This window comes from Taudactylus pleione, unplaced genomic scaffold, assembly GCF_031769625.1.
Source record: "Taudactylus pleione unplaced genomic scaffold, aTauple2 ptg000820l, whole genome shotgun sequence".
Taxonomy (NCBI): Eukaryota; Metazoa; Chordata; class Amphibia; order Anura; family Myobatrachidae; genus Taudactylus; species Taudactylus pleione.
Genome location: NW_028285222.1, coordinates 2,714,970 through 2,741,238, shown reverse-complemented (window position 1 = coordinate 2,741,238; position 26,269 = coordinate 2,714,970). Strand labels below are relative to the sequence as shown.

At 45.7% G+C, this 26,269-nt stretch overlaps 1 protein-coding gene across 3 annotated transcripts in view; it reads right to left on the bottom strand.

Moving 5' to 3' along the window:
- ABCC8 (ATP binding cassette subfamily C member 8) overlaps positions 1 to 25,908 on the bottom strand; it is a 177,673-nt gene extending 151,765 nt beyond the window's left edge. For all 3 annotated transcript variants that reach the window (XM_088458254.1, XM_088458255.1, XM_088458256.1), the window contains exons 1-2: positions 25,213 to 25,908; positions 3,250 to 3,391 (exon numbers count right to left, since the gene is read on the bottom strand). In XM_088458254.1, coding sequence (XP_088314380.1) covers positions 3,250 to 3,391; positions 25,213 to 25,360 — 290 coding nt within the window. In that variant the 5' untranslated portion in view covers positions 25,361 to 25,908. The remainder of the gene's footprint in view (positions 1 to 3,249; positions 3,392 to 25,212) is intronic.
- Positions 25,909 to 26,269: the final 361 nt, after the last annotated feature.

Here is a 26,269-nt window from a genome sequence, read left to right as displayed (position 1 = left end):
TATCTCCTCTCCCCTACCTATTAATGTCTTACTACTAATTTCTGTTCATTTTTCTGTACAGCAGGGGTATTCAACATGCAGACCGCCAGCTGCTGCTGAACTGCACATCCCAGCATGCCCTATCTCAGTTTTGCTATTCGAGCATGCTAAATCTATGGCAGGACATGCTGGGATTTGTAGTTCCACAACAGCTGGAGAGCCGCATTTTGAATACCCATGCTGTAGAGTAATGTTCAATTTCTCAGGCAACAACCTGCTGCCAGTGAAGAAACAATAAGATCCATCCAACATAACTGTGAATCAGTACTCTACAAATCACAGTGTAGCCCAGTAGTAATTCCATATGAATTATATTATACTTGGGTACTATTCGTTCTATCTCACAGGACTCAAATATTATAAGGGTTTCAGCAGCCGTATCTGTCCAATGAGAATCTGGCTGCTTAGTATGTGATATGTGGCACTTAATCCACTGACCTATAGATTGTAAGCTTACATACAGCGCAGTCTTACCACTTTATCTGTTACCAAATTTGGTACACTGGGACTATTCTTGGGCTTCTCATATCAAATGTTGGCAATAATAAGGGCAGACCTCTGCATGGATGGTATACAGCAAGAGTATTCAACGTGCAAACCCTCCAGCTGTCTGGAACTACACATCCCAGAATGCCCTGCCACAAGTTTGCTATAAGAGCATGCTAAAATGGTGGCAAGGCATGCTGAGATGTGTAGTTCCACAGCAGCTAGAGAGCTGCATGTTGAATACCCCCGGTATGCAGAGATCCCTGTGTATACAAAGGGTTGAGGTGATGTGATCTGTTGCTTATGTGAATATTTGCACATATTACAATTTAAAATCCATATATGCCTATATACCTGTTAATCTGTAGAATAATGGATGGACTGAGCACTATAACATAACTTATCCTGTATCCTGCAGGACACTGTAATATGAAGGGAAGCTGAATCCCCTCCCCCTACAAAAATGGAAAGAAATAACTTCTCGTTTAATTTTCCTTAGATGGTGCAGTGCCCCTTGTTAATATCTTTGTAAATGCACAAATGTGTTACAATGCTAACTTTTTTAAGTGTGTTTGTGGTAGAGATGAGCGGGTTCGGATTTACTCGGTTCTTATCGCCACATTACCGCAAGTTCGGATTAGTTCTGATTTATTTTATTGGCTATCCAAAACACGTGATAACCGATAGCCAATAAAATGCCGTTTTGAGAACCGAGTAAATCCGAGTAAATCCGAACCCGCTTATCTTTAGTTTGTGTATGTATGTAGGATACTTATATGAACAAACTCTGCTGAAGTCACAACACACCTCTGAGGAAGTCGCTGTAGACAAAACGCGTAGGTAGAATGTGCATGATTGACTACCCCTAGTAGTTACTCAAGCTCTCATCCTGTAGTAGGGCGATACAGTAAGTGGACACCGCCTTGCCCTAGTGTGGTCATACAGCATGGTTAAATAGTGCTAATAAAGATCCTGTTCTCTTCCTGTAAGATCCATGTGCCTATAAAGTTATAATCCAGTGTTTCTGTAACTCTTGGCTCAAGATACCCTAACAGTCCAGGTTTTAAGGATATCCATGCTTGAGCACAGGTGACTTAGGGCCTGAATCAGTACGGATCGCAACTGCGATTGCAATAGCGATTACGCACGCAGTCTCACTGTGATGATATGCTAATCCTCTGAGAACGCTATGCCGTCGCAGAACAACATAAGGTCGCCCACTTTACCTTACACACATCTGTAATACTTAGCAAGACTGCAAAACTATCGGTAACATCGAGTACCATTGCAGCCTCACGCACACTTGCCCAAGCTCTGACCTTACTCAGGAATTGCTAACCTCGTCGCACGCTATGAGTACACAAGCTGCGTTTGGCATCGCAGTGGTTAATTTATGCATGCCCCTGCAACGACGATCAAACGCATTTGGCACGCCTGCGTTTCGCCACCCACCTCCCGGTCACCACCTCCAAACGGTACTTCCTGTCAATCACTCTGCGATGGGTCTGCGTAGCCACTGCGATCACAGTCCTGATCGCATTGGAGTGTTTGCGCACTGCGATGCGTACGCATGCGTAGAATGCAACAATCGGCCGACTGCGTGCGTGATCGCAGTTGCGATCCTTGCTGAATCAGGCCCTTAATTAGTAAGTCTTTTTGATTTAAACATCTGTGTTCAAGTTTGAATATCCTTTAAACCAAGGACTGTTAACAGGAGCGAGTGGGACACATTGAGCTAATCTGTTGCCTTGCTGCGCTGATTAAACCCTTTGCCTGCTGCGCTGCCGTCCTGATCCACGGTATGTGGTCAAGAGATGCTAGCCACGTTCACCCACAGAGAAGTGCACAACACGTAGACATAAAGAGGTTCCCGGCTATTCTCCTACAACTGGTGCACAGTCGGTGAGTGTCTGGTGGTGCAGTACGGCCAACAGGACTGGTCAGTAATGGCAGGGTACTGACTGTTAGTGGAACCTGAGGACTCTGCAGAACCCCTCCCCCACCAGGGTGGCAGCGTAAGGTCACCCTATCACAGGAGCAACTGATATAAAGCAAGGTACAGATTTCTATGGGAACTAACATGTTGCCAATAACTGTGCAATAGCGATTCAGCGTAAGACACGTGTCCGTGGCACTGTGAGGTTCTGTGTGCAGGCATCTCTGTAATATAAAGGGTTAAAGTCACACAGTATAGCCAACTATGCAGGATGGGGTGAGGAGATGGTGTAGTTTACCCCCTAAATCCTACAATGCATCACCACTTGTACAACAAAAAGTGATACTGGATCTACATGACTGCCCAGTAAGTGGGTTGTGGACTAAGCTATGAGGGGCCACAAGACGAGGACCATAGCAGTCCAAATGCCCAAAAGTGTGTATTTAGGGGGTAACTCTGGACTATTACTACTGGCCAATAAAAGGGGCGACGGGTCAGTATCCTAATTTATACTTTCATAGTAAATAATGAGGCAGCTGCTCTTCCCACCGCACAATGGGACAATGGACCCCGACCTTGACATGAAGCTGATGTTTGTATCACAGCTGGGAAACTGTAAGATGTCACCGCCCGTGTCCGCACGGAGAACGCAATTGGCAGCGTGCATGGAATATTCTGACACGATGGGCGGTTCATGTGCGGTCAGAGATTGGAATGTTCCGGATGATAAACATGAGGCACACGTTACTCCCGGTAAAAATAGCCCCAGCTATCTGGGAATGACTCACCCATCGGACACAATGCCCTCTGCGATCTCACACACCAGGACAAAGAGGAGGATGAACGTCAGGATCCAGCGCAGGTTGTGCCCCGGGAAGTGCAGCCAGGTGCTGTGATGAATGTGGACCTTGGAGCTCTGGCTGCCCCAACCTGCAAAAGAGATGGCACAGGGTCAGACCTGAGACCTGGGCAGTAACAGAAATGTCTCCAGAATGTTGGAGAACAATGCTTCTTACTGCCACAACCTATACTAGAGACACCATAGCGGTGTTAATTTTGTCGCCAAAAATTTAGACTAAAAGTAATCGTCGACATTTTTTTTTTTTTGAGGACTGAATTGTAACGATAACGAAAATATAAACATTTTGAATAACAAAAATTACGGCAAAATCTGTGTTCAAATTTGAAATAAGCAACCAAGACTAAAAATAAATGTAAAAATCCTTGTCAAAATTAACACTGGTACTAACAAACTATTTACTAAGACTCTGCGTTAATGCCACTCCTGCTTCGCCTGCTACCGCTGCGAAGCAGGAGCTGGCTAACGCAGCAGCTACTAAAAATAGACCAGCCGAGGAGGGGGAATGTTAAGTCACCCCCTCGGTGGTAACAGCTGAGACTCCCTTCCCCTACAGCCCTGTGTTACTCACCTTCTCCGGCCGGCGGTTTGCGTCGGCGGCAGCAGTTACTTTTTTTTTTCTTCAACAAACTTTATTTAAAAACGGCCAACCTGACACAGCTCAAGTTCTGCTTCTCCAGTGAGGAGCAGCAGATACCGGCAGCTACAGGAGGCGGTGTCAGCGCTAGAGAAGTCGGCAGACGGTAAGTGCCCTCTCCCCTGAGCGCTGCCATAGGTGTTTATGGCAGCGCTAAGTGCCCCAGGTGCAGTGTGATATTGTAGCACTTAGCGCTGGCAGGCTGCAGGCAGAGAAAATCCCTTTAGTACATACTGAGAAGCGGCATGTACAGGGATTTTCTCTGCCTTTAGCGTTTTTCCCCCTTTTCTCCTCTTGGTAACTAGACCCCTTAAGGTTTTTATAACACATTCTCAGCCTAGATTAGTAAACACATACTGTAGTTAAAGGTATGCTGACTTCAAGTACTCAAGGGAATTTTAAAGAAATGTTCTTCAGTACAACCCATTACAGTATCATTAAACTGTTTACAAAAATTATGACTAAAACATTGACTAAAATTACACTAAAATAAAACTAAGGTCCACTGACTAAGGGCCTGATTCAGAGGCGCTCGCTATTTGCGGTCGTTCGTTTTCCAAAAAGGGGTGGCTATTTAAATGAACCGTTCGCTCTTTGCGGTCTGTTCACGCCTCTAAGTCTGAACGAGCGAGCAAAACTTGCACTCGAAATTTTGATAAAAACGCCCCCTGGCCGTTCGCACCATACGTCATGTCCGCTATTTATTAGATTAATCGAGTACATCGAACAGCGTATGAACTGCTCGCTATTCTTGTGGCTGGTTTTCCCTACCACAGTTTTGCGAGCAGTTCTGACTATAAATCAACCAAGTGACGTGGTCAATGACGCTGCTGTTGTAATTATGTACACCCATAAAACGCCCGCTTTGACCTTTAAGCACGCCTGCGTTCGGATCTCCCCCCCCGTTTTCAAGCACCTTCCCGTTACCACCCACATACGCCTCGTTCTGTCACTCAAAATAGCAGGCCTTCGCTATATTGCGAACAAACGATTTTCGGCCGCACTGACTGGTTCGCGCATGCGTACTAAAAACCGTACGCATGCGTACTAAAAACCTTACGAGCGGCTCTGAATCAGGCCCTAAATCTTGACTAAAACAAAGCAAAGAAGAGAGACTAAAATGTGACTTTAAACCAATTACAAATTTAAATAAGTGACTACGATTAAAACTACATTTAAAATCCTTGTAAAAATTAACACTGCACCATAGGGTCAGACCTGAGACCTGGGCAATAACAGAAATGTCTCCAGAATGTTGCAGAAAGAGGCTTCTAACTGCCCCAACCTATACTAGAGGTACCAGAGGGTCAGACCTGAACAAGGCTTCTTACTAGGGATGTGCGGGCTCGGATTAGTTCGGATTTCCCGGGCCAAATTCTGATTTATTTTTTTTCCGCCACAAATCGGATCTCAGAAAGAGGCAAAACGTCATCTTTCATGGACAAACATCATCTTTCATGGACTTTTGTCCAGGAATGATGATGTTTGTCCATGAAAGATGACTTTTTCGGGAAAAATCCAAAAATGACTTTGTTTGCCGGGAAAAAAATCCAAACTTGGTAGGAAAAATCCGAACTAATCCGAGCCCGCACATCCCTACTTCTTACTGCCACAGCCTACCATATATACACCGGAGAGTCAGGCCTGCCTGATGGGTAAGCTGTATTTTGATCTCTTAGTATTCGGCACAGGCTGTATACAGATGAGATCTTAAAATGATTTTTATCTCTGTGAGGACATTAATCTCGCTAACGCTCTGTGTCCTAGATTAATTGTAGTCACATAAATATTTTATTCCATGAAAATGGAATATTATTATCTCTGCGGTTCTTCTCTGAGGTAAATTTGTGCTTTAATTATCTCTTCCCTGGCACTAATAATTTACCTGTCCTGTTTATGAGTAAAATAATATGTATGTAAATCCGGATCCCCATCTATTCCCCAGCCCCAATATGCTGCTTATGACCATCGTGACCATCGGGTTTGTGACGAGACCCTTGCGGCAAGCATGAAGTCCATCTACTGACATCACGAGTGATGTCAGTAGGGCCGCCCACAAACGTTTGCCCAGCCACCCCCCCCCCGCCCCACCTTCCAAATGGGGCGAGCTGTTGATCAGTATTGACAGCCACCCCTTTTTGATGCAAATGCCGGAGCGAGTGCTTTTTGCGCTCGCTCCGGGGCTCGCGCACGCCGCGCGTGCGTACTGCCTAAGAATCGACCCGCTTGCGAGCGGGTCTGAATCAGGCCCTATATCCCTTGACTGTTAGCGCCATAAACCATATCTTTAAGTTATTTGTGCATTGTTTAAAATTGCCCTTGGCAGAAAAAAGGTTCCCCACCCCTGTACTACAATATTTATATATACCTGAGGTAACGTGTAATAAGGAATGTGACTACCCAGTGTCTCATCCAATGTGAGTGCTGGGGGGTGACCCAGGGTCAGGGAATATACTCTTCTCTCTCCTGTCAAATTTTCCTTCAGACAAGACCATAATATTTCACAAAGTATGTTTCCAACAATCACCAAGCATTGCACCATGGCCCACTGAAAAGAGCTGCAGTAATACGGAGCACTGGAACCAATGACATTGCACATACAGGATTAGAGCTGCACTGGGAGAGATGTATCAAACTTGGAGAGAGATAAAGTGGATGGAGATAAAGTACCAACAAATCAGCACCTAACTGTCATTTTTCAAACACAGGGGTCTATTCATGTAGCAGTAACGTGTCCTGTTTATCTGAAAACTGGGCACTTGTTTGCTTTGTGCTATTCATAGAGCAAGGCACCAATGGAGAAGCTGATCATTTCTCCAGCGGGACACCTGCTCCTGTTTTACATTTGTATGGTGAGTGCGACTCATAAAGGAACCGTTCCTCTGCTAGCACCGCGTTCGCCATCTCAGGGTGGTGTAAGCAGTGCTATTACGGGAGAAGAGCAGCGAAGTAGGGATGGCCATTGACCATCGATGATTCATAATCATCAATGGTTTATGGCCGATCTCAACCAGATGGTTTCTCTCCATCGATGGAAAAGCATAACCGAATAGATTTTTCTTTTTACATGGTGCCGGGACATGGAGCATAGCCCCGCCCCCAGCACTTGTGAAGCCACGCCCCCCTCCCCCAGTTCTAATTTGCCCACGAGCCAGTCAGTCATAGAACAGGGATAACCATTCGATTGGTGGAACCATCGATGGCCATCCATTGCCTAGTTGGTTACCATCGATGGCCACTTGCTATTATACCAAACCGATGGCCATCCCTACTGCGAAGATAGCTACCTCCCTGTTCACTCCACCCCTTTCACTACCAGCAGCCAATCAGAGGAGCCCAAGGTATATGCATATCCTGGGTCACCTCCTGCTGACTGCCACCACTCACCCAGTGTCCCCCCCTCCCCCGTTCCTACCCCTACTGCTGCTGTAGTAAGGTGGCCACCATCCTAACTGCCCGCTGCCCTCGCAACCCCTCCCCTGTTCCTTCCCGTGCCACCGCCGTAATGGCCCAGCATAAGCACAGGTCCAGCATCCACACAAACGCTGGTGCATGTACAGAAAAATAAAGAAAAGTAAACTCCGAAGACACAGAGAAGAAGAAGAGAAGACCGGACTGCCGAACCTGGATATACCACTTCACTTTGGTAAACAGGTAAGTGTGCATGAATTGCTACTTATCAAAACTATAGATCGCACTGCACCTCTTCATGAATAGACCCCACAGGCTGTAAAATGACAGTTAGGAGCTGATTGGTTGGTACTTTATCTCCACTCTATCTCTCTCCAAGCTTTGCTACATCTCCCCCAGTATCAGGGATACAGAATATGTAAATGAGGCTACAGTTAATACTAGATGAGTGAAAGGAAAATGACCTAGGTACCTACTATTATTTCCCTCATTGTTTTCATCCAGCAGAATTAAGTTATAAATAATGAGAATCTCTCACTATCCCATCCAGCATTATTTCATTATGCCACAGCTTTACATGACATGATTATATAGGAGCAGGGACTGAGCTCTAGTTAGTATGCTGTAATGCTAAACAGTGCAAATTACATCCCGGAATTTCTAAATAAAGAGTTTCCATGGTAACCAGAGACTAGGATACACCCCCACCTGTCATTATAACAGCCCTCCATAATGTGGGAGTTCTTCAACGTTTCTTGTATTTAACCCAAGAAAATTATTATCCTGAGGCTGCATCTGCCCCCAGGGGCATTATCACAGCTGGCAGGTGGCCCTTGGGACAAATCATCACTGAGATGTTACCCACCGTTTACTACAAAGCTGACTTTCTGCTCATCGAAAGACTTTTATTAAACAAACAATTGATATATATATAAATCTATCAAAGACACTGACAAATAAATCTACCTAACATAACCAAATAAGTAGTGTATTATACTTAACTATAACTGTCCAGCTCTGTCTGCTCCATCTTTTAGAGAAGGCATATATCCCGATGCCACTTTCCTGCCTGAATCCCTAAGGGGCATTTTAGAAGCAGAATTTGTCTGGCTGGTTTGCAGTCTCCTAGGTAACAGATCTGTATAAGCAGCAGTCTGGTGATATTATACATGGAGCACCCGAGGAGGCCATAGAGTACTATCTAGGAAATGATGGGCCTCATTCAGACCCACTCGCAAGCGGCTGTCCGCTCGCAAGTGGGTCGATGGTGTGCACTGCGCATGCGCACGACGGAGGGTGCTCCGTCGTGCGCATGCGCCAGACGCGACGAGCGAAGGACTTTCCTTCGCTCGTTGTGTCTGATCAAAGGGGGCGTGCTGTCGATGTTGATTGACAGCACGCCCCCTTTGGTGGGCGTGCCTGCCACACGGAGGCGTTCCCAAGGGAACGCGTACCGTCAGAAGCCGGCCCCACTGACATCATTAGTGATGTCAGTGGGAGCCGAAAGCACACCAGGGCTTGCGGCAACGAGACCCTCGTCGCAAGCCCGATGGTCTTGACCACAAGGGTCTCGTCGCAAGCCCGATGGTCTTGACCATCGCGACCATCTTTTTGGCCGCTCGCTATAGCTGTGGGTGGTCCCCAACAGCTATGCGAGCGGACAGGAGGCCGCTAAACAAAAACAGAGGGACGGCCCTGATTCAGAGCGAGCGCTCTGTCAGAGCGTCGGGCTCTGAATCAGGGCCTGAGCATGGTTCGTAGCCGAGCACGTGGATCTAGCAGCGTATCTCTGATAGAGCCAAAATCACTCCAGGGCTTGTGGTCGAAAAACCCGACCACAGGCTTCTGGTCGCACTGGCGATGGTCGCGATGGTCCCACAGCTATACGAGCGTCCAGGAGGACGCTCCATTTTTATGGAGGACGGCCCTCATTCAGAGCGAGCGCTCTGCTCAGAGCGTCCGGCTCTGAATGAGGGCCTATGTGCGGAAAAATGTGCTAGATTGAAGAACAATTAGAATTAAACTAAAAATGTAAATACTTATACAAAAAGTTTGTAGATACTATGGGCTCTATTTATAAACACTTTTTACTAAAATAAAGTGAAAAAGGGTGTTTTCACACCCTTTTCACAATATTTTAGTTTCACATAAGTTTACTAAATGGCAATTGGAGTATAATTCGCTAAATTCTACTCCAACCCCTAAGTATCACTTATTTTTAGTAAGCAGATCGCATTTCCCATAATTGTATTGGGAAATGTGATCTGGCCAAAGTTACTAAAAATAAAATGTGAAAAAATACCAGGGGAAGACCTGTGATAATAACGCCACCTGGGTTTCCCCTGGTTCCCTGACTCCTGCTCTACTTAAACATGCAGAGCAGAGCCGGGAGCCGGACCCAGTGATCAGCTGTGTGGTCTAAAAGGATTACTGCAAAAAAAAAACTTACTAAAGCCAGAGACCGTTCTCCGGCTCCTGCACAGTGACCCTGGTCAGCTGCTACATAGAACAGCTGACCGGGGTCACAGTGCAGGAGATGGGAGACCAGCTGACCGGAGCCCCAGAGGACATATCCGGAACACCGATCACCACAGGTAAGTGAAAGTGCGGGAGGGGAGCGCACGGTAAGCTAGTTGGCGCATGCGCAGCACCTTCTCACTGTATTTTTTTTTTTTCAAAAAAATACAGTGATAAGACTGCGGAGGGGATTTGCAGGGACCAGTGGCGCCCCTCCCCGCGGTGTCACCCGGTGCGGGGATGGACGATACGCTAAAAAGGAGGCGTGACCATGCAAAAGAAGGGGGCGTGACCATGCGGCTCGAACCCCAATTCCTATTACTTAGGACTCGAGGGAAGGGGGTGCGGCAGGTCCCTGTGTGGAGTGCCAGCCGTCTCCCTCATGGACAGGAGCCGATTGCTGCACTTAATGCTACAATGCAGCACTTAGCTCCTGTCAATGAGGGGGAGTCTGCACCTTGGTGTGACACCTCGACGGGTGACACCTGGGTGCGGACCGTACCCCCCGCACTCTCCCTGTGACGCCACTGGCAGGGACACTGCTTTATCACAAGCTCTGTCCCTGAAAGGGATTTTGATAAATCCCAGGAATATTTCCTAAATTCGCAATGCGAATTTAGCGCGAAAAATCACACTACAACCGCATTTCAAATGCGGATTGTAGTAAACAGGGCCCAATATGCTGATCAGCCTTATCCTGGCAATAATTGTATAGTTCATGTTGTTCCCTGGATATGTGGGAAACTAGATACGTCCTGCACAGGTTATATCCTGCGTCTCATCCTGGACATGAGATTACTTATATAGCTGTGCAGTCACATATGCCCATAGAAGGATCCTTACCTCTCAGGAATAGTCTTATAGGAACATCTTCTACATGATACGGAATCTAGTGAATGGTTAGATAAACACTTATCTGATTCCTCCCCATTCTCTACAAATTCTTATGTCTGACATTTTACCGAGTGGGATTCACCCTGTAATTATAACAAGAAGACAGTAATTTCCTTGGTAAATATAGACAACCTTGATATAAACTGGATATTACGGAGATTATAGATCATGTTCTGGGCTCGGAGACCTGGCATTCTCGATTTTTGCCCATACTTGCCTACGTTTGAAAAAGCATTTCAGGGAGATTGTGAGAGCATCACCTATGAGCGTGGCGATAAAGTGGGCGTGTCATGTTACATCTGAGGGGGCGTGTCATAAACCTGACTTACATCCAAATGTACAATACCGTGCAAAAGTTTTAAGCAGCTGTGGACAAAATGTTGCAAAGTAAGAATGCTTTAAAACATAGAAGTGTTTAATAGTTCATTTTTAGCAATTTAACAAAATGCAAAGTGAATGAACAGAAGAGGAATCTAAATCAAATCAATATTTGGTGTGACCACCCTTTGCCTTCAAAACAGCATCAATTCTTCTAGGTACACTTGCGCACAGTTATTGAAGAAACTCGGCAGGGAGGTTGGTCCAAACATCTTGGAGGACTAACCACAGATCTTCTGTGGATGTAGACTTTCTCAAATCCTTCTGTCTCGTCATGTAATCCCAGACAGACTCGATGATGTTGGTCTACATTGTCTAGATAGACAATGTTTGGGTAGACAATGGATGATAGACAGGCAATTGGTCGACAGGCACTGAAGGTCAACAGGGTCTAAAGGCCGACACACTAAAGGTTGACTAGTAACAAGGTCATTAGGTTGACAGTCATATGGTCTACATGCAAATGATCGACGCATGTTTTTTTTTTTTAGGGTCAGGGTTAGGGTTAGGCACTTACTGGAGGGTTAGGGTTAGGCACTTACCCTGACGGTTAGGGTTAGGCACTTACCCCGATGGTTAGGTTAGGCACATACTCTGACGGTTAGGGTTAGGCACCAGAAGGGAGAGTTAGGGTTAGGCACTTACCCCGACGGTTAGGGTTAAGGCACCAGGAGGGAGGGTTAGGCACTTACCCCGACGGTTAGGGTTAGGCACCAAGGGGAGGGTTAGGAATGGATTAGGATTAGGGTAAAGATTAGGGCTAAAAAAAAACCTCAAAAAACATGTATCGACCATTTGCACGTCGACGATATGACTGTTGACCTTATGATCATGTCGACCATCAGTACCTGTCGACCTTGTTACTAGTCGACCTTTAGTGTGTCGACCTTCAGACCCTGTCGACCTATTACCTGACTATCTTCCATTGTCTACTTAAACATTGTCTATCTAGACAATGTAGAGCTAATGATCCACACCCGTGGGGGCCATATCATCACTTTCAGGACTCCCTGTTCTTCTTTACAGTGAAGATAGTTCTTCATGACACTGGCTGTCTGTACATTCACTTTGCATTTTGTTAACTGATGATAATAAACTACTGACACTGCTATTTTTGAACGCATTCTTACTTTGCAGCATTTTTTCCACAACTGCCTAAAACGTTTGCACAGTACTGTACATGAGCCCCAGAGCACTTATGGAGCATACACACGGTCAGATTATTCTTTTGAATGATTTGAACGATTTTGCTAATGATTTACTCAACGATTTGAACGATATCTGAAGAAAAAGAACGAAATCTGACAAATCTGACTGCAAACATGTCAGATGTCAGATATCGTTCTCTAACAAACGTGAACACGCATCGCTCATCGTCCATGCTTGTACACATAAACGATTTTTTCATCAGATTTGAACGATTGAACGATTTTTAAAATCGTTATCGTTCAAATCTGATGAAAAATCTGACCGTGTGTATGCACCATTAGTAAGATCTACTTGTTGATGAAAACATACCGATACTTTTCAGGGCTTGCTCATGTATTGTGTGTTACAAGGGGTTCCATATAAGTGACCAAAGGATCATTGTGCCTTCTAACCAATGCATGTGTATGGCACAGATGATCCTATTTGAATGTATATATATCTCTGATTTCTTAATTATTATAACAGCTACATAATGGGGGTAAGGTGCAATCAGGGAGAGTTGCAAAGTATGTTTCTGGCCCAGAATCAACTCAGGACCTGATTCATTACCAATCGCAACTGCGATTACGCACTCAATCGGCCGATTGTTGCATTCTGCGCATGCGTATATGCATCGCAGTGCGCGGACCAGCCGATGCGATCAGGACTGCAATCGCAGGGGCTACGCAGACCCATCGCAGAGTGATTGACAGGAAGTACCGTTTAGGGGTGTTGACGTGGAGGGGGGGGTCAGTGAAAGACAGGCGTGCCAGTGCGTTTGAATGTCGTTGCAGGGGAAGGCATAAGTTATCCACTGCGATGCCATACGCAATCTGAGATCCAACTGCGTGCGCTGAGGTTAGCGATTCCTGGGTAAGGTCAGAGCTTGTGCAAGAATGAGTGAGGCTGTGATGGTACTGTATTGTACCAATGGTTTCACAGTCTTGCTAAGTATTATGGATGTGTGTAAGTGGGCGTCCTTATAATGTAATACTATCTGATGCAGCGCATCTAACACACTACACCTTCGCCATGTAATAATGTAATATGTTACCTAGACTAACACACTATGCAATATTACTATTATCATACCTAGTGCACCCGGATATATTTATACACTACTATCTGATACAGCGCATCTCACATACTACACCTGCCCCATGTAATAATGTAATACCTTCCCCAGACTAACACACTATGCAATATTACTATTATCATACCTAGTGCACCCGGATATATTTATACACTACAGGTTGAGTCTCCCATATCCAAATATTCCGAAATACGGAATATTCCGAAATACGGAATAATTTTGGCATGACTGAGATAATAAAACCTTTGATTTTTGATGGTTCAATGTACACAAACTTTGTCTAAGGCACAAATTATTAAAAATATGGTATAAAATTACCTTCAGGCTGTGTGTATAGGGTGTAAATGAAACATAAATTTATTTCATGTATGTACACAAACTTTGCTTGAGCCACAAAATTATTGAAAATATTGTATAAAATGAGTTGCAGGCTGTGTGTATAAGGGGTATATAACACATAAATGCATTCTGTGTGTATTTTGGGGTCCCATTCCCAAGATATTTCATTATGATAAGCAAATATTCCATAATACGGAATATTCCGTTATCCAAAATTCCCCTGGTCCCAAGCATTTTGGATATGGGAGACTCAACCTGTACTATCTTATACAGCGCATCTCACATACTACAGCTGCCCCATGTAGCAATGTAATGTCTTCCCTAGACTAACACACTATGCAATATTACTATTATCATATCTAGTGCACCCGGATATATTTATACACTACTATCTGATGCAGCGTATCTCACATACTACAGCTGCCCCATGTAATAATGTAATGCCTTCCCTAGACTAACACACTATGCAATATTACTATTATCATACCTAGTGCACCCGGATATATTTATACACTACTATTTGATACCGCTCATCTCACATACTACACCTGCCCCATGTAATAATATAATGCCTTCCCTAGACTAACACACTATGCAATATTACTATTATCATACCTAGTGTACCGGATATATTTATACACTACTATCTGTGCAGCGTATCTCACATACTACAGCTGCCCCATGTAATAATGTAATGCCTTCCCTAGACTAACACACTATGCAATATTACTATTATCATACCTAGTGCACCCGGATATATTTATACACTACTATTTGATACCGCTCATCTCACATACTACACCTGCCCCATGTAATAATATAATGCTTTCCCTAGACTAACACACTATGCAATATTACTATTATCATACCTAGTGTACCGGATATATTTATACACTACTATCTGTGCAGCGTATCTCACATACTACAGCTGCCCCATGTAATAATGTAATGCCTTCCCTAGACTAACACACTATGCAATATTACTATTATCATACCTAGTGCACCCGGATATATTTATACACTACTATCTGATACAGCGCATCTCACATACTACACCTTCCCCATGTAATAATGTAATACCTTCCCCAGACTAACACACTATGCAATATTACTATTATCATACCTAGTGCACCCGGATATATTTATACACTACTATTTGATACCGCTCATCTCACATACTACACCTGCCCCATGTAATAATATAATGCCTTCCCTAGACTAACACACTATGCAATATTACTATTATCATACCTAGTGTACCCAGATATATTTATACACTACTATCTGATACAGCGCATCTCACATACTGCACCTGCCCCATGTAATAATGTAATGCCTTCCCTAGACTAACACACTAGGCTAAATTACTATTATCATACCTAGTGTACACTACTATCTGATACAGCGCATCTCACATACTACACCTGCCATGTAATAATGTAATGTCTTCCCTAGACTAACACACTATGCAATATTATTATTATTATCATACCTAGTGTACCCGGATATATTTACACAATATTATCTGATACAGCGCATCCCAAATACTACACCTGCCCCATGTCATAATGTAATGCCTTCCCCAGACTAACACACTTTGCAATATTACTAATATTCTATCTAGTGCACCCAGTGATATTTATAAACTACTAACTGATACAGCGCATCTCACATACACCTACCCCATGCAATATTACTATTATCATACCTAGTGCACCCGGATACATGTATACACTACTGATACAGCGCATCTCACATGTAATAGTGTAATACCTTCCCCAGACTAACACACTATGCAATATTACTATTATCATACCTAGTGCACCTGGATATACTTTACATAGATACACACACTACATAATAATGTACCTATCAGGCCACACATATACACCATAGTGTACCTGCCGGGGGGGCAGCAGTGGTATAACACTGCAGCATATATCTGTGTGTAGTTTGCATGTTCTGTGTGTGTTAGAGACTTTAGTCTGTAAGCTCCTCTGGGTCAGGGAGTGATGTGAATGATAAATATTCTCTGGAAAGTGCTTTGTTTAGTTGTAATAAATAAAGGTTATAAATGAAAGTGTATAACACAGATCTTTCGTTATCGCATATCGTGTGACTCTGCAGAGGTCCAGGCTTATTTGGTCTCTAAATCACAGTTACTCCTGTGATTTACAGAGCATCTAATGGAAATATAGAAGCAATAAATTGCAGGAAATTGGAAATGTCTGACCAGCGTCTGTTATAAGGTATAACGCAGACCTTGGGGTTACACTGCTCGCCTGGATTATATCAGAGTAACGTGACATTATTATACATCCAATCTGTAAGAGGGGCTGTGGGTTCTATGACGCAGACTGTAGGTCAGGATCAATGCATTGGGGGGGGGGGAGGTAATGTGCCCAGGGGAATACCTACCTGACCGGTGATAAGTACCACATAGTGCACATGAGCCTGTTCTGCCCCTATGGGAGGCACGATGTCTGCTCAGATAGCAAATTCTGTAACAAAATACTGTCTGCCCACCGAAACATGTGTAAATCTGTATCGGTAATACTAATGTAATAACTTAAGTGACGCACTACAAGTACCAAGGTGTAGCTATGTCTACGAATCTCCCTGATTGTCTTTTCATTTCATTTCATTGGTGTTGCTGTAATAAAGTTTAGTGCACTATGATGGTCACACTTTTAATTGTTCTGTGTATGTACATGTATGTTATAACTTCTATATATAGTCCTACTAAACGTCTGTCTTATTAAAACTCAGGGTTTGATTAAGCTTTGTGGGGGCCTAGGGCAACTAACTTGTGTGCAGCCCCTATCAATAAAATTGTGAAAATATGCTGGCGATGTTATTACAAAGTATAGGGGGAGATTTATCAAATCTTGGAAAGAGAGAAAGTGGAGACGTTAGAAACTGAATGATTTATCTCTCTCCAATTTATGTCTTCAAGATTTGATCATTCTCTCCCATAATGTGTGAATGCTCCCAGCACCACAACTGTGTTGAGAACACTGTAACGCTACATTATTATACAAAGAACTCCCCGTCCATATTATGTCTCAGTGACCCCACCAAGCCCCATCCAATTCTATCCCCCCCCCACACACACACTAGTCATGCAGCTGTGTGTAAGGGCCCTTGGGTGACTGCCCTGGTCGCCCTGTTGTTAGTGTGGCAGAATCGGTAAGATATACCGGCAGACGGGATGCCGGTGGTCAGAAGTCCGACTGCGGCATCCCGATGGTGAAGATCCCGAAAGGGGCCGTTAAGTAACCATACCCTCCCCCTCTCCCCCTAACCTCCCCCCGATGGTGCCTAACCCAAACCTCCCCCTGGTGGTGCCTAACCCTAACCCCCCCCCCCCAGTGGTGCCTAAACCTAACCCCCCCTTCCTGCAGCCTAAACCTCACCCTTCCCGGGCGGTGCCTAACACTAACCTTTCCCGGTGGTGCCTAACCCTAATTCCCCCCCACACACACTCCCTGCAGCCTAACCCTAACATTCCCTGGTTGGTGCCTAACCCTAACCCACCCCGGCAGGTCCCTAAACCTAACCCCCCCATCACAGACGTAACCCTAGGCCTAACCTCTCCTCCACTTTATCTGTCTCCAAGGCTTAATACATCTCCCCCTGTGTTTTTTGGTTACTCCTTCAGATTAGCATCCAACCTTTCATCAGCCCCAATCTAGAGAGACAGAGGTAAGATGGGGAATATCCAGGAGTCATTTTTCAAAAATGCTTTGTGAAACCTTATGGCCGCCCAATGGGCACGTAGAGATTGACCATGAAAGAGATTGCTCATTAAATCTCACGAAATGGAAATAAATATATATAGTTAGTATAAAAGAAATAGATAATTTTAACAATTTATAAAATAACATCTATTTAATAAGAAAACTAAACGCATCTTACACAGTTTCATGGCAGTTTTAACTATGGAAGGCCACGGTGACGTAAGCAACTGGAAGTGCATCACGGGACCAGTCGGGCAAGATGGCCGTAAATGCTGTGGAGAAGGCGTTTTGTGCGTTTGAAGTTAAACGGGTTCCGTTACAGTTGCGCAACAACCTTTTAGAATGCTATTTGGGAAACCACAGCTGACTGGACAATCCATCTACAATTGGCACAAGAAATTTGAAACAACTGGATGTTTGTGTAAAGGTAAAAGCCCCTGGCGACCGTGCGTTGCTGATGAACAAGAGGAGCGTGTCCGTGCCATTTATCAACGCTGTCCAAAGAAATCCACAACGAGGGTCTGGAGTAAAAACTTCAACAACTGACTGTTTGGAAAATCTTGCGGCAGCGCCTGTAAATGACTCCCTGAAAACTGCAGTTATTGGAGTTGATGGCAGATTTCCGCCACTAATTAGTAGCAGTGGTAGGTATTGCCACAGCCATCTCCGCACTGGACCAATAGTGAAATGATCTGGTATTTTAGTATCCAACGCCGCACCTTGCAGTGACTTGGATCCTAAATTATAGGTGAGCCCCAATAATAAATGACTGAGAGATACTGAGAGGCTCATTTATTAATAATCGCATTTGGAATGCGATCTGGGCGCAATATTAGTGCCCATGATCGCATCCTACAATGCGATCATGGGTGCTAATATCACGCCCAGATCACATTCCATAGTGTTGAGATATATGATAAAGAAACCGCAGGGACGGGGGCTCCAAATGCAGCCTACCCCTGCGATGTGCTCGAGTGAAGTGCGCACGTTAGCGGTCTCTTCACTGCTGTGCCGGAGGTCCTGTGCATGCGCGGTCTACTGACAGCACATGCGCGGCGGCCACTGCCATAATACATTCAGGGGATATTAAATATTTGTGGGCATACCCCAAAAACAGGTGTTTTCAGGGCATAATCCGCAAATATTTATTGATAATTGGGGCCCTCTACTTCCACTATAACAGAGAGGGAAAGGACAGTGCAACTACTTTAGGAAAATACCGGAATCGGTATGTAATGCCGGCGGATGAAATAACGACGCCGGAAGCCCAAACATTCTACATCCCGACTGGGACTGGTAAGTACCCTAACCCTCTCCCTAACCCTCCCTTAGTGGTGCCTAATCCTAACCTTCCGCTGGTGGTGCCTAACCCTAACCTCTCCCCAGTGGTGCCTAACCCTAACCTTCCCCCAGTGGTGCCTAACCCTAACCTCCCCCCTGTGGTGCCTAACCCTAACCTCCCCCCAGTGGTGCCTAACCCTAACCTCCCCCCTGTGGTGCCTAACCCTAACCTCCCCCCGGTGGTGCCTAGCCCTAACCTCCCCCCGGTGGTGCCTTACCCTAACCTAGCCTAACCCTAACCTCCCCCCAGTGGTGCCTAACCCTAACCTCCCCCCGGTGGTGCCTAACCCTAACCTCCCACCGGTGGTGCCTAACCCTAACCTAGCCTAACCCTAACCTCCCCCAGGTGGTGCCTAACCCTACCCTCCCCCCAGTGGTGCCTAACCCTAACCTCCCCCCAGTGGTGCCTAACCCTACCCTCCCCCCAGTGGTGCCTAACCCTAACCTCCCCCCGGTGGTGCCTAACCCTAACCTTCCCCCGATGGTGCCTAACCCTAACCTAGCCTAACCCTCCCAAGGGGTGGCTAACCCTAATCTCCCCCTGGGATCCCTAAACCTAACCCTTACCCCCTGCGCCTAACACCAAACATACCCCGCTTACCTTCATTTGGCATGGAGGCTGTCGGGATTTCGGCGTCAGGATTTAGACACCTATCTTTAATCCCAAATAAGGCTTTCCGCATCGGGATTCTGGCGGCCGGCATTCCAGACTCCGGTAACTTAACCATATCCCAAAATACCAACTACCCAGATTTATTAATCCTTCTTAATTGGTCCTGATAATTATAAATTGTTAACGTGAAAATAAGAAATGAAAGAATATTGGAATGTACTGTAGATCATATCCAGGAACAAGGTAATGTGATCCGGGACCCGGCCGCGCTACTGTACATGCATGATCAGCTGACTGCGTATGTGCGAGCGGACAGTACCGGAGCGAACTTTACCAGGAAGGAATCCTATGGATCCTTCTCCAGGAACGTTATGCAGTGAATAGCCCATAGACAACAATGGCTTTAGCTATCGCGGCTCATGCTTTGCATTCCCGAAGCTTGGTAAATTTGGCGTTTTAGCAGCCCCCCATAGATATCAGATAACAACTGATGCAGGTCTGGGCATTTTCAAGACGGCATAGTACGGTAACGCCACCTACCATTACCTTTACATACTACTATCCCATGACTTTTGGCGCTTCAGTGAACATTCCAGTGATGCTTAATATTTTCTATTTTTGGGGATATCCTGAAAATGTTATTTGATATACGGTATAAGCCCATTACTCATTGAGGAATTACACTTTATAATATTAATGTTATTGCTGGAGCAGTAGTTATTCTATTCTACGTTTAGTTTTTCTGTACACGGCTCAGACCACCATCAATTCCGTTCCATGACCTCCAGATATGCCCTCAATTCAGTAGGATAAAGCCCAAAAGCAGGCAGTGGTGCTGAGCTTCTAGACTCACAGAAGATGACGGGTAACAGTAAATTATAAATGACGCCTCTTTATTTAAGAGGAAGAGGGGTGATCATGGTCCAAGCTGGGCCACTGTCTGGTTTTGTGGTCTGCAGTATTTGTCATTCGTAGACAACTTCCATTGTCAGAGCTGGTACGTTTGGTGAGTAACATTCCTGCTGCAGAACCTCTTGGGGAAGTTTAAATAAACGTATTGGAGCTGAGTTGGATATATATGACTGTTTGCTTATTGTAAAATACAGAAGCAGGTTATGAGCTTGCCCACAGGGAAAAAAAGGGCACACATAGGGGTCTATTTACTAAGCAGTGTTAGGAGACCAGAGTGAAAAGTGATAAGGTGCCAGCCAATCAGCTCCCAACGGCCATCTCACAGGCTGTGTTTGAAAAATGACAGTTGGGAGCTGATTGGCTGGCACCTTATCACTTTTCACTCTGTCTTCTAACACTGCTTAGTAAATAGACCCCGTAGTCTGTATGCCGATCTGGCAGACACAAGAGGCGGGACGAGGAGGGTAGTGGCCTGCAGACAAGTACAGTAAGTACACAGCTGCAAACTGCAGTAAATTCGCACAAAATGGGATATGTATCAAGCCTTGGGACTAATTTTCCATTAAATATTTGTAGCCTATTTCCGGTAAACACCCATTTCGTTTTGGGGGATATTCACAATATTAAGTATCCCCTAGATCAGGCCTGGCCAACCTGTGGCTCTCCAGCTGTTGTGAAACTACAAGTCCCAGCATGCCTTGCCACAGTTTTGCTATTAGGGAATGCTAAAACTCTGGCAAGGCATGCTGGGACTTGTAGTTTCACAACAGCTGGAGAGCCACAGGTTGGCCAGGCCTGCCCTAGATGTTTAATGGAGGGAAAGCAGCTGGTATCTGCACTATCTGCTGCCATCCCTCCATTTCCAACAGCAGCCGTATCCCCCATAATTTTCTATGTGGGATGAGATCCTGTTGGATTTACCAAGCTCTGCAATACAAATTAACCAATCAGCTTCTGTCATTTCACAGACTGTGCGAGATAAATGACAGGTAGAAGCTGATTGGTTGCTTTGGGAACATCTCCACTTTATCTCTCTTCATGGGGCCCATTTACCAATAATCACATACTGCAATGCTATCTGCAGAGTAATAGTAGCAGCCAGGATGACATTGTACTATGCGATAATCACTCCTGAATGTATGAAATTATAGCACATGCAGGGACCCCGAAAGGAGCCCGTCCCTGCTATGTGCTCAGAATGAACTGACCGCATCAGACTCCTTCGCGTGCGCAGTCTACATACCACACATGTGCGTCGGTCATTGCCGGGGAGGGACCAGGAGGAACCCTCTTCCGGTAAGTTTTGCAACATGTAGTCTATAGGCTATAGTATCACAATGTCATCTTTAGATGGTGCCAGCTGCGGGGACGGAGCATTCCGAAGCTTGGTAAATCCGTCAGCATCGCAACCCATATAGCAACCTAGAACTGTTGTGGCGGAATCAGTATTATATCCGGACCTAAGCCTGGCGGATGTAATACCGACGCCGGAAGCTAGAAAGGACAAGATCCTGACAGGGTAAGTATTGGGGCTATCGCTAACACTCCCCCCCTAACCCTCCCTTAGGGGTGCCTAACCCCAACCTTCCATCTTAGTGCCTAACCCTAACCTCCCCCCAGGGGTGCCTAAACCTAACTATCCCTTCCCCGCACCCTAAAACTAACCCTCCCGGGGGGGTGCCTAACCCTAGCCTCCCCCCCTCAGGAGTGCCTAACCCTAACCCCCCCCTCCCCGCACCCTAAACCTAACCTTCCCGGGGGAGGTGCCTAACCCAAACCACCCCCCCGGGGGTGCCTAACCCTAATCCCCTCCCCTAGCCTAACCCTAACCCTCCCGCGGGGATGCCTAACCCTAAGTCCCCCCCAGGAGCCCCTAACCTAACCCCCCCCCCGCACGGCTTTCCGCTCCTGCCGCGCGGCTTACCTTCGTTCGGTATGCTGGGTGTCAGGATACCAGCGTAGGGCTAATGATAGGCGTCGGGATTTCAACGCCTATCAGTAGTACCTTGCTGTGATATGACAGTCGGGAAGCCGGGGGTCGGCATTTTGACCACCGGCTTCCTGACCGCATACCGTTGTGGCTGCTGGCAGAAATGGATGGAACGCAGCAGATTTCAGCGATATCTGCTGCAATCCCTACATAGTACATCTGTGGGACACTTAATATTTGCAGATATTCCCCGACACTGGTGTTTTCGGGGAATATGGCGCAAATATTTAATGATAAATAGGCCCCTTAGAGACACCACAGTTTTCTGCATAGTTTCATCATGTTCTCTGGACTTTTACTGATATTAAGATATTTCCAGCAAGACAGTTCTGTACAGGAGGAGCAGACCTTCCCCGGATGACAGGAATAACTTATTGTGCTGAATCGCCAGAACATCGCACTTTCTGTGATGTAACCAGGTGAGAGGTGGTTATTACTAATAACAGCGCCTGGCCTCCCCTCCTGCTCACACCATGTACTGAGCGGTAATGATGACATCACAGAACAATGCAGGACCTGCCTCTTTCACACAATACTATCTGTACAAGGTGGCCAGAAGGTCAGAGGGCCTCAGACAGAGACCCCCCCTCAGTGACTCTCCCATCAGACCCTCCGCACGCAAATGAAAGGACACAAGCTGCAACTTGCGGCACTCACCTCTCCAGGCACAGCACAAGCTACTGTACTACTTTCCTGTAACAAAATAGATTGCAAGCTCTTTGGTACATGAATGCTCTGAGTGTGACACGTATCAGTGGGAATTTTTAACTTGTACTGTATAGAAGATGAGGCTGTTGTGTTCTTAATCACACCTGGAATTTCAAACACGTGAGCAGAATAATGCTGTATGTACACTCTGTATACAATGAGCAGCGTATGCAGAGTGTTGCCCTATAGACCTCTAATAAACAATGTACATTATCCTCAGTGCATTACCCTATGTGCAGTGTGCAGTATACCTAGTATATTACCCTATGGATCATGTGTGCAGTATGCAGTATACCTAGTATATTACCCTATGGATCATGTGTGCAGTATGCAGTATACCTAGTATGTCACTCTATGGATCATGTGTGCAGTATGCAGTATACCTAGTATATCACTCTATGGATCATGTGTGCAGTATGCAGTATACCTAGTATATTACCCTATGGATCATGTGTGCAGTATGCAGTATACCTAGTATGTCACTCTATGGATCATGTGTGCAGTATGCAGTATACCTAGTATATTACCCTATGGATCATGTGTGCAGTATGCAGTATACCTAGTATATTACCCTATGGATCATGTGTGCAGTATGCAGTATACCTAGTATATTACCCTATGGATCATGTGTGCAGTATGCAGTATACCTAGTATATCACTCTATGGATCATGTGTACAGTATGCAGTATACCTAGTATATTACCCTATGAATCATGTGTGCAGTATGCAGTATACCTAATATATTACCCTATGGATCATGTGTGCAGTATGCAGTATACCTAGTATATTACCCTATGGATCATGTGTGCAGTATGCAGTATACCTAGTATATTACCCTATGGATCATGTGTGCAGTATGCAGTATACCTAGTATGTTACCCTATGGATCATGTGGGCATTATACAAGGTGCAGTAGTATAAATAGTGTAGTAGCCTATGGATCATGTGTGCAGTATGCAGAATACCTAGTATATTACCCTATGGATCATGTGTGCAGTATGCAGTATACCTACTATATCACCCTATGGATCATGTGTGCAGTATGCAGTATACCTACTATATCACCCTATGGATCATGTGTGCAGTATGCAGTATACCTAGTATATTACCCTATGGATCATGTGGGCATTATACAAGGTGCAGTAGTATATACAGTGTAGTAACCTATGGATCAGGACTCCTGTGTACTATATACCCAATGCATTGCTCTATGGATCCAGTGCATTATCCTATGAATTCAGTGTGCAGTGTACAATGTGTTTTATACCCAGTATCTTACCCTATGTATCATGTGGGCAGTATACAAAGCTGCAGCAGTATAATCAGTACAGTACTCTATGGATCCAGACAGGGCACAATGTGCAGTATAACCACTGCCAGTGTATGACCCTATGGATCCAGACAGGGCACAATGTGCAGTATAACCAGTGTATGACCCTATGGATCCACACAGGGCACAATGTGCAGTATAACCAGTGTATGACCCTATGGATCCAGACAGTGCACAATGTGCAGTATAACCAGTGTATGACCCTATGGATACACACAGGGCACAATGTGCAGTATAACCAGTGTATGACCCTATGGATCCAGACAGTGCACAATGTGCAGTATAACCAGTGTATGATCCTATGGATACACACAGGGCACAATGTGCAGTATAACCAGTGTATGACCCTATGGATCCAGACAGTGCACAATGTGCAGTATAACCACTGCCAGTGTATGACTCTATGGATCCAGACAGGGCACAATGTGCAATATAACCAGTGTATGACCCTCTTGATACACACAGGGCACAATGTGCAGTATAACCAGTGTATGACCCTATGGATCCAGACAGTGCACAATGTGCAGTATAACCAGTGTATGACCCTATGGATCCAGACAGGGCACAATGTGCAGTATAACCAGTGTATGACCCTATGGATACACACAGGGCACAATGTGCAGTATAACCAGTGTATGACCCTATGGATCCAGACAGTGCACAATGTGCAGTATAACCAGTGTATGACCCAATGAATCCAGTGCACAATGTGAATGCAGTATTACACCACCATGGATCAAGTATTTGCAGCTGGAGGTAGGTGACCGCAGGGTGGGGGGGATGGGGGGGTCTGGGACTCACCGATGAAGAGGATGGGGAAGGTGATGAAGAGCAGGAACACATGGGGAACCACGTTCAGGGCATCCACGAAGCAGCCGTTGTTCAGAACTCCATTGTCCACGTTGTAAGCGAAGGAATTGTTGTCGCTGCCGCAGAAAGCCAGCGACATGGTGCAGCCGGGCTCAGACTACCTGGGGTACAGCCTGGCACAGGCCGGGCGCCCCATTCCTGCTCAGGAGGCTCCACAAGGATCTGCTGTCTGCAGCATCACAGCTCCGGCCGGGGACACAGGGTAGGGGGCAGCAGAGGGGATGCAGCAAGGACCGCTCATCACACAGGGACAGTAGTGACAGCAGGTTCTATGAGAGTGCAGGTGTCAGTGTGGGTGCTGGGTGTGGGTTTCTCCCCTCCTGGGTGGGTGATTGTGGGGTCTCTCTACTTCTGGGTGGGTGCTGGGGTCACTTCACTCCTGCGTGGGTGCATGTGGGGTCTCTCCCCTCCTTAGTTGTGCTTGGGGGTCACTTCCCTCCTGGTTGGTTGCTGGGGGGGTCTCTCTCCCCTCTCAGGTGGATGCTGGAGGCTGTCAGATCTCTGCCCCCGGTGATTTCTGCTGCTGCTGCTGGTGGCTGCTCAGTTATATGGCCTCGTCCTCACTCAGCGCTGGCTGGGAGATGTGGGGGGCTCCCAGCTGTATCTGCCATCTGTCCTCGCAGCCAAATGCTGCTCAATATGTATCTATGTGATGTACTACAGCTACATTCTCACAGAGGATGTGCCAGATCCCCCTCCCACCAGGGTAATAATAACCCCTTCCCTGCTGCCCAGCACTGTGCTGCTGTGTGTACATATATAACGCATACTGTATATACAATATATATTATTGCTGTGTGTACAGATCATATTATGTTATCATGTGCAGAGTGTGAGCTCTGAGGGTGAGGGAGCCCCACTGGGACTACTGCAGCATGTAAATTATACATTCCTATAGGAATAATACATATAGGGTGTGGGTAGAGATATGAAGATGAGCACATAGTGACATCACCTTTAGTTTCCATCCACAATATGGATCTATTAA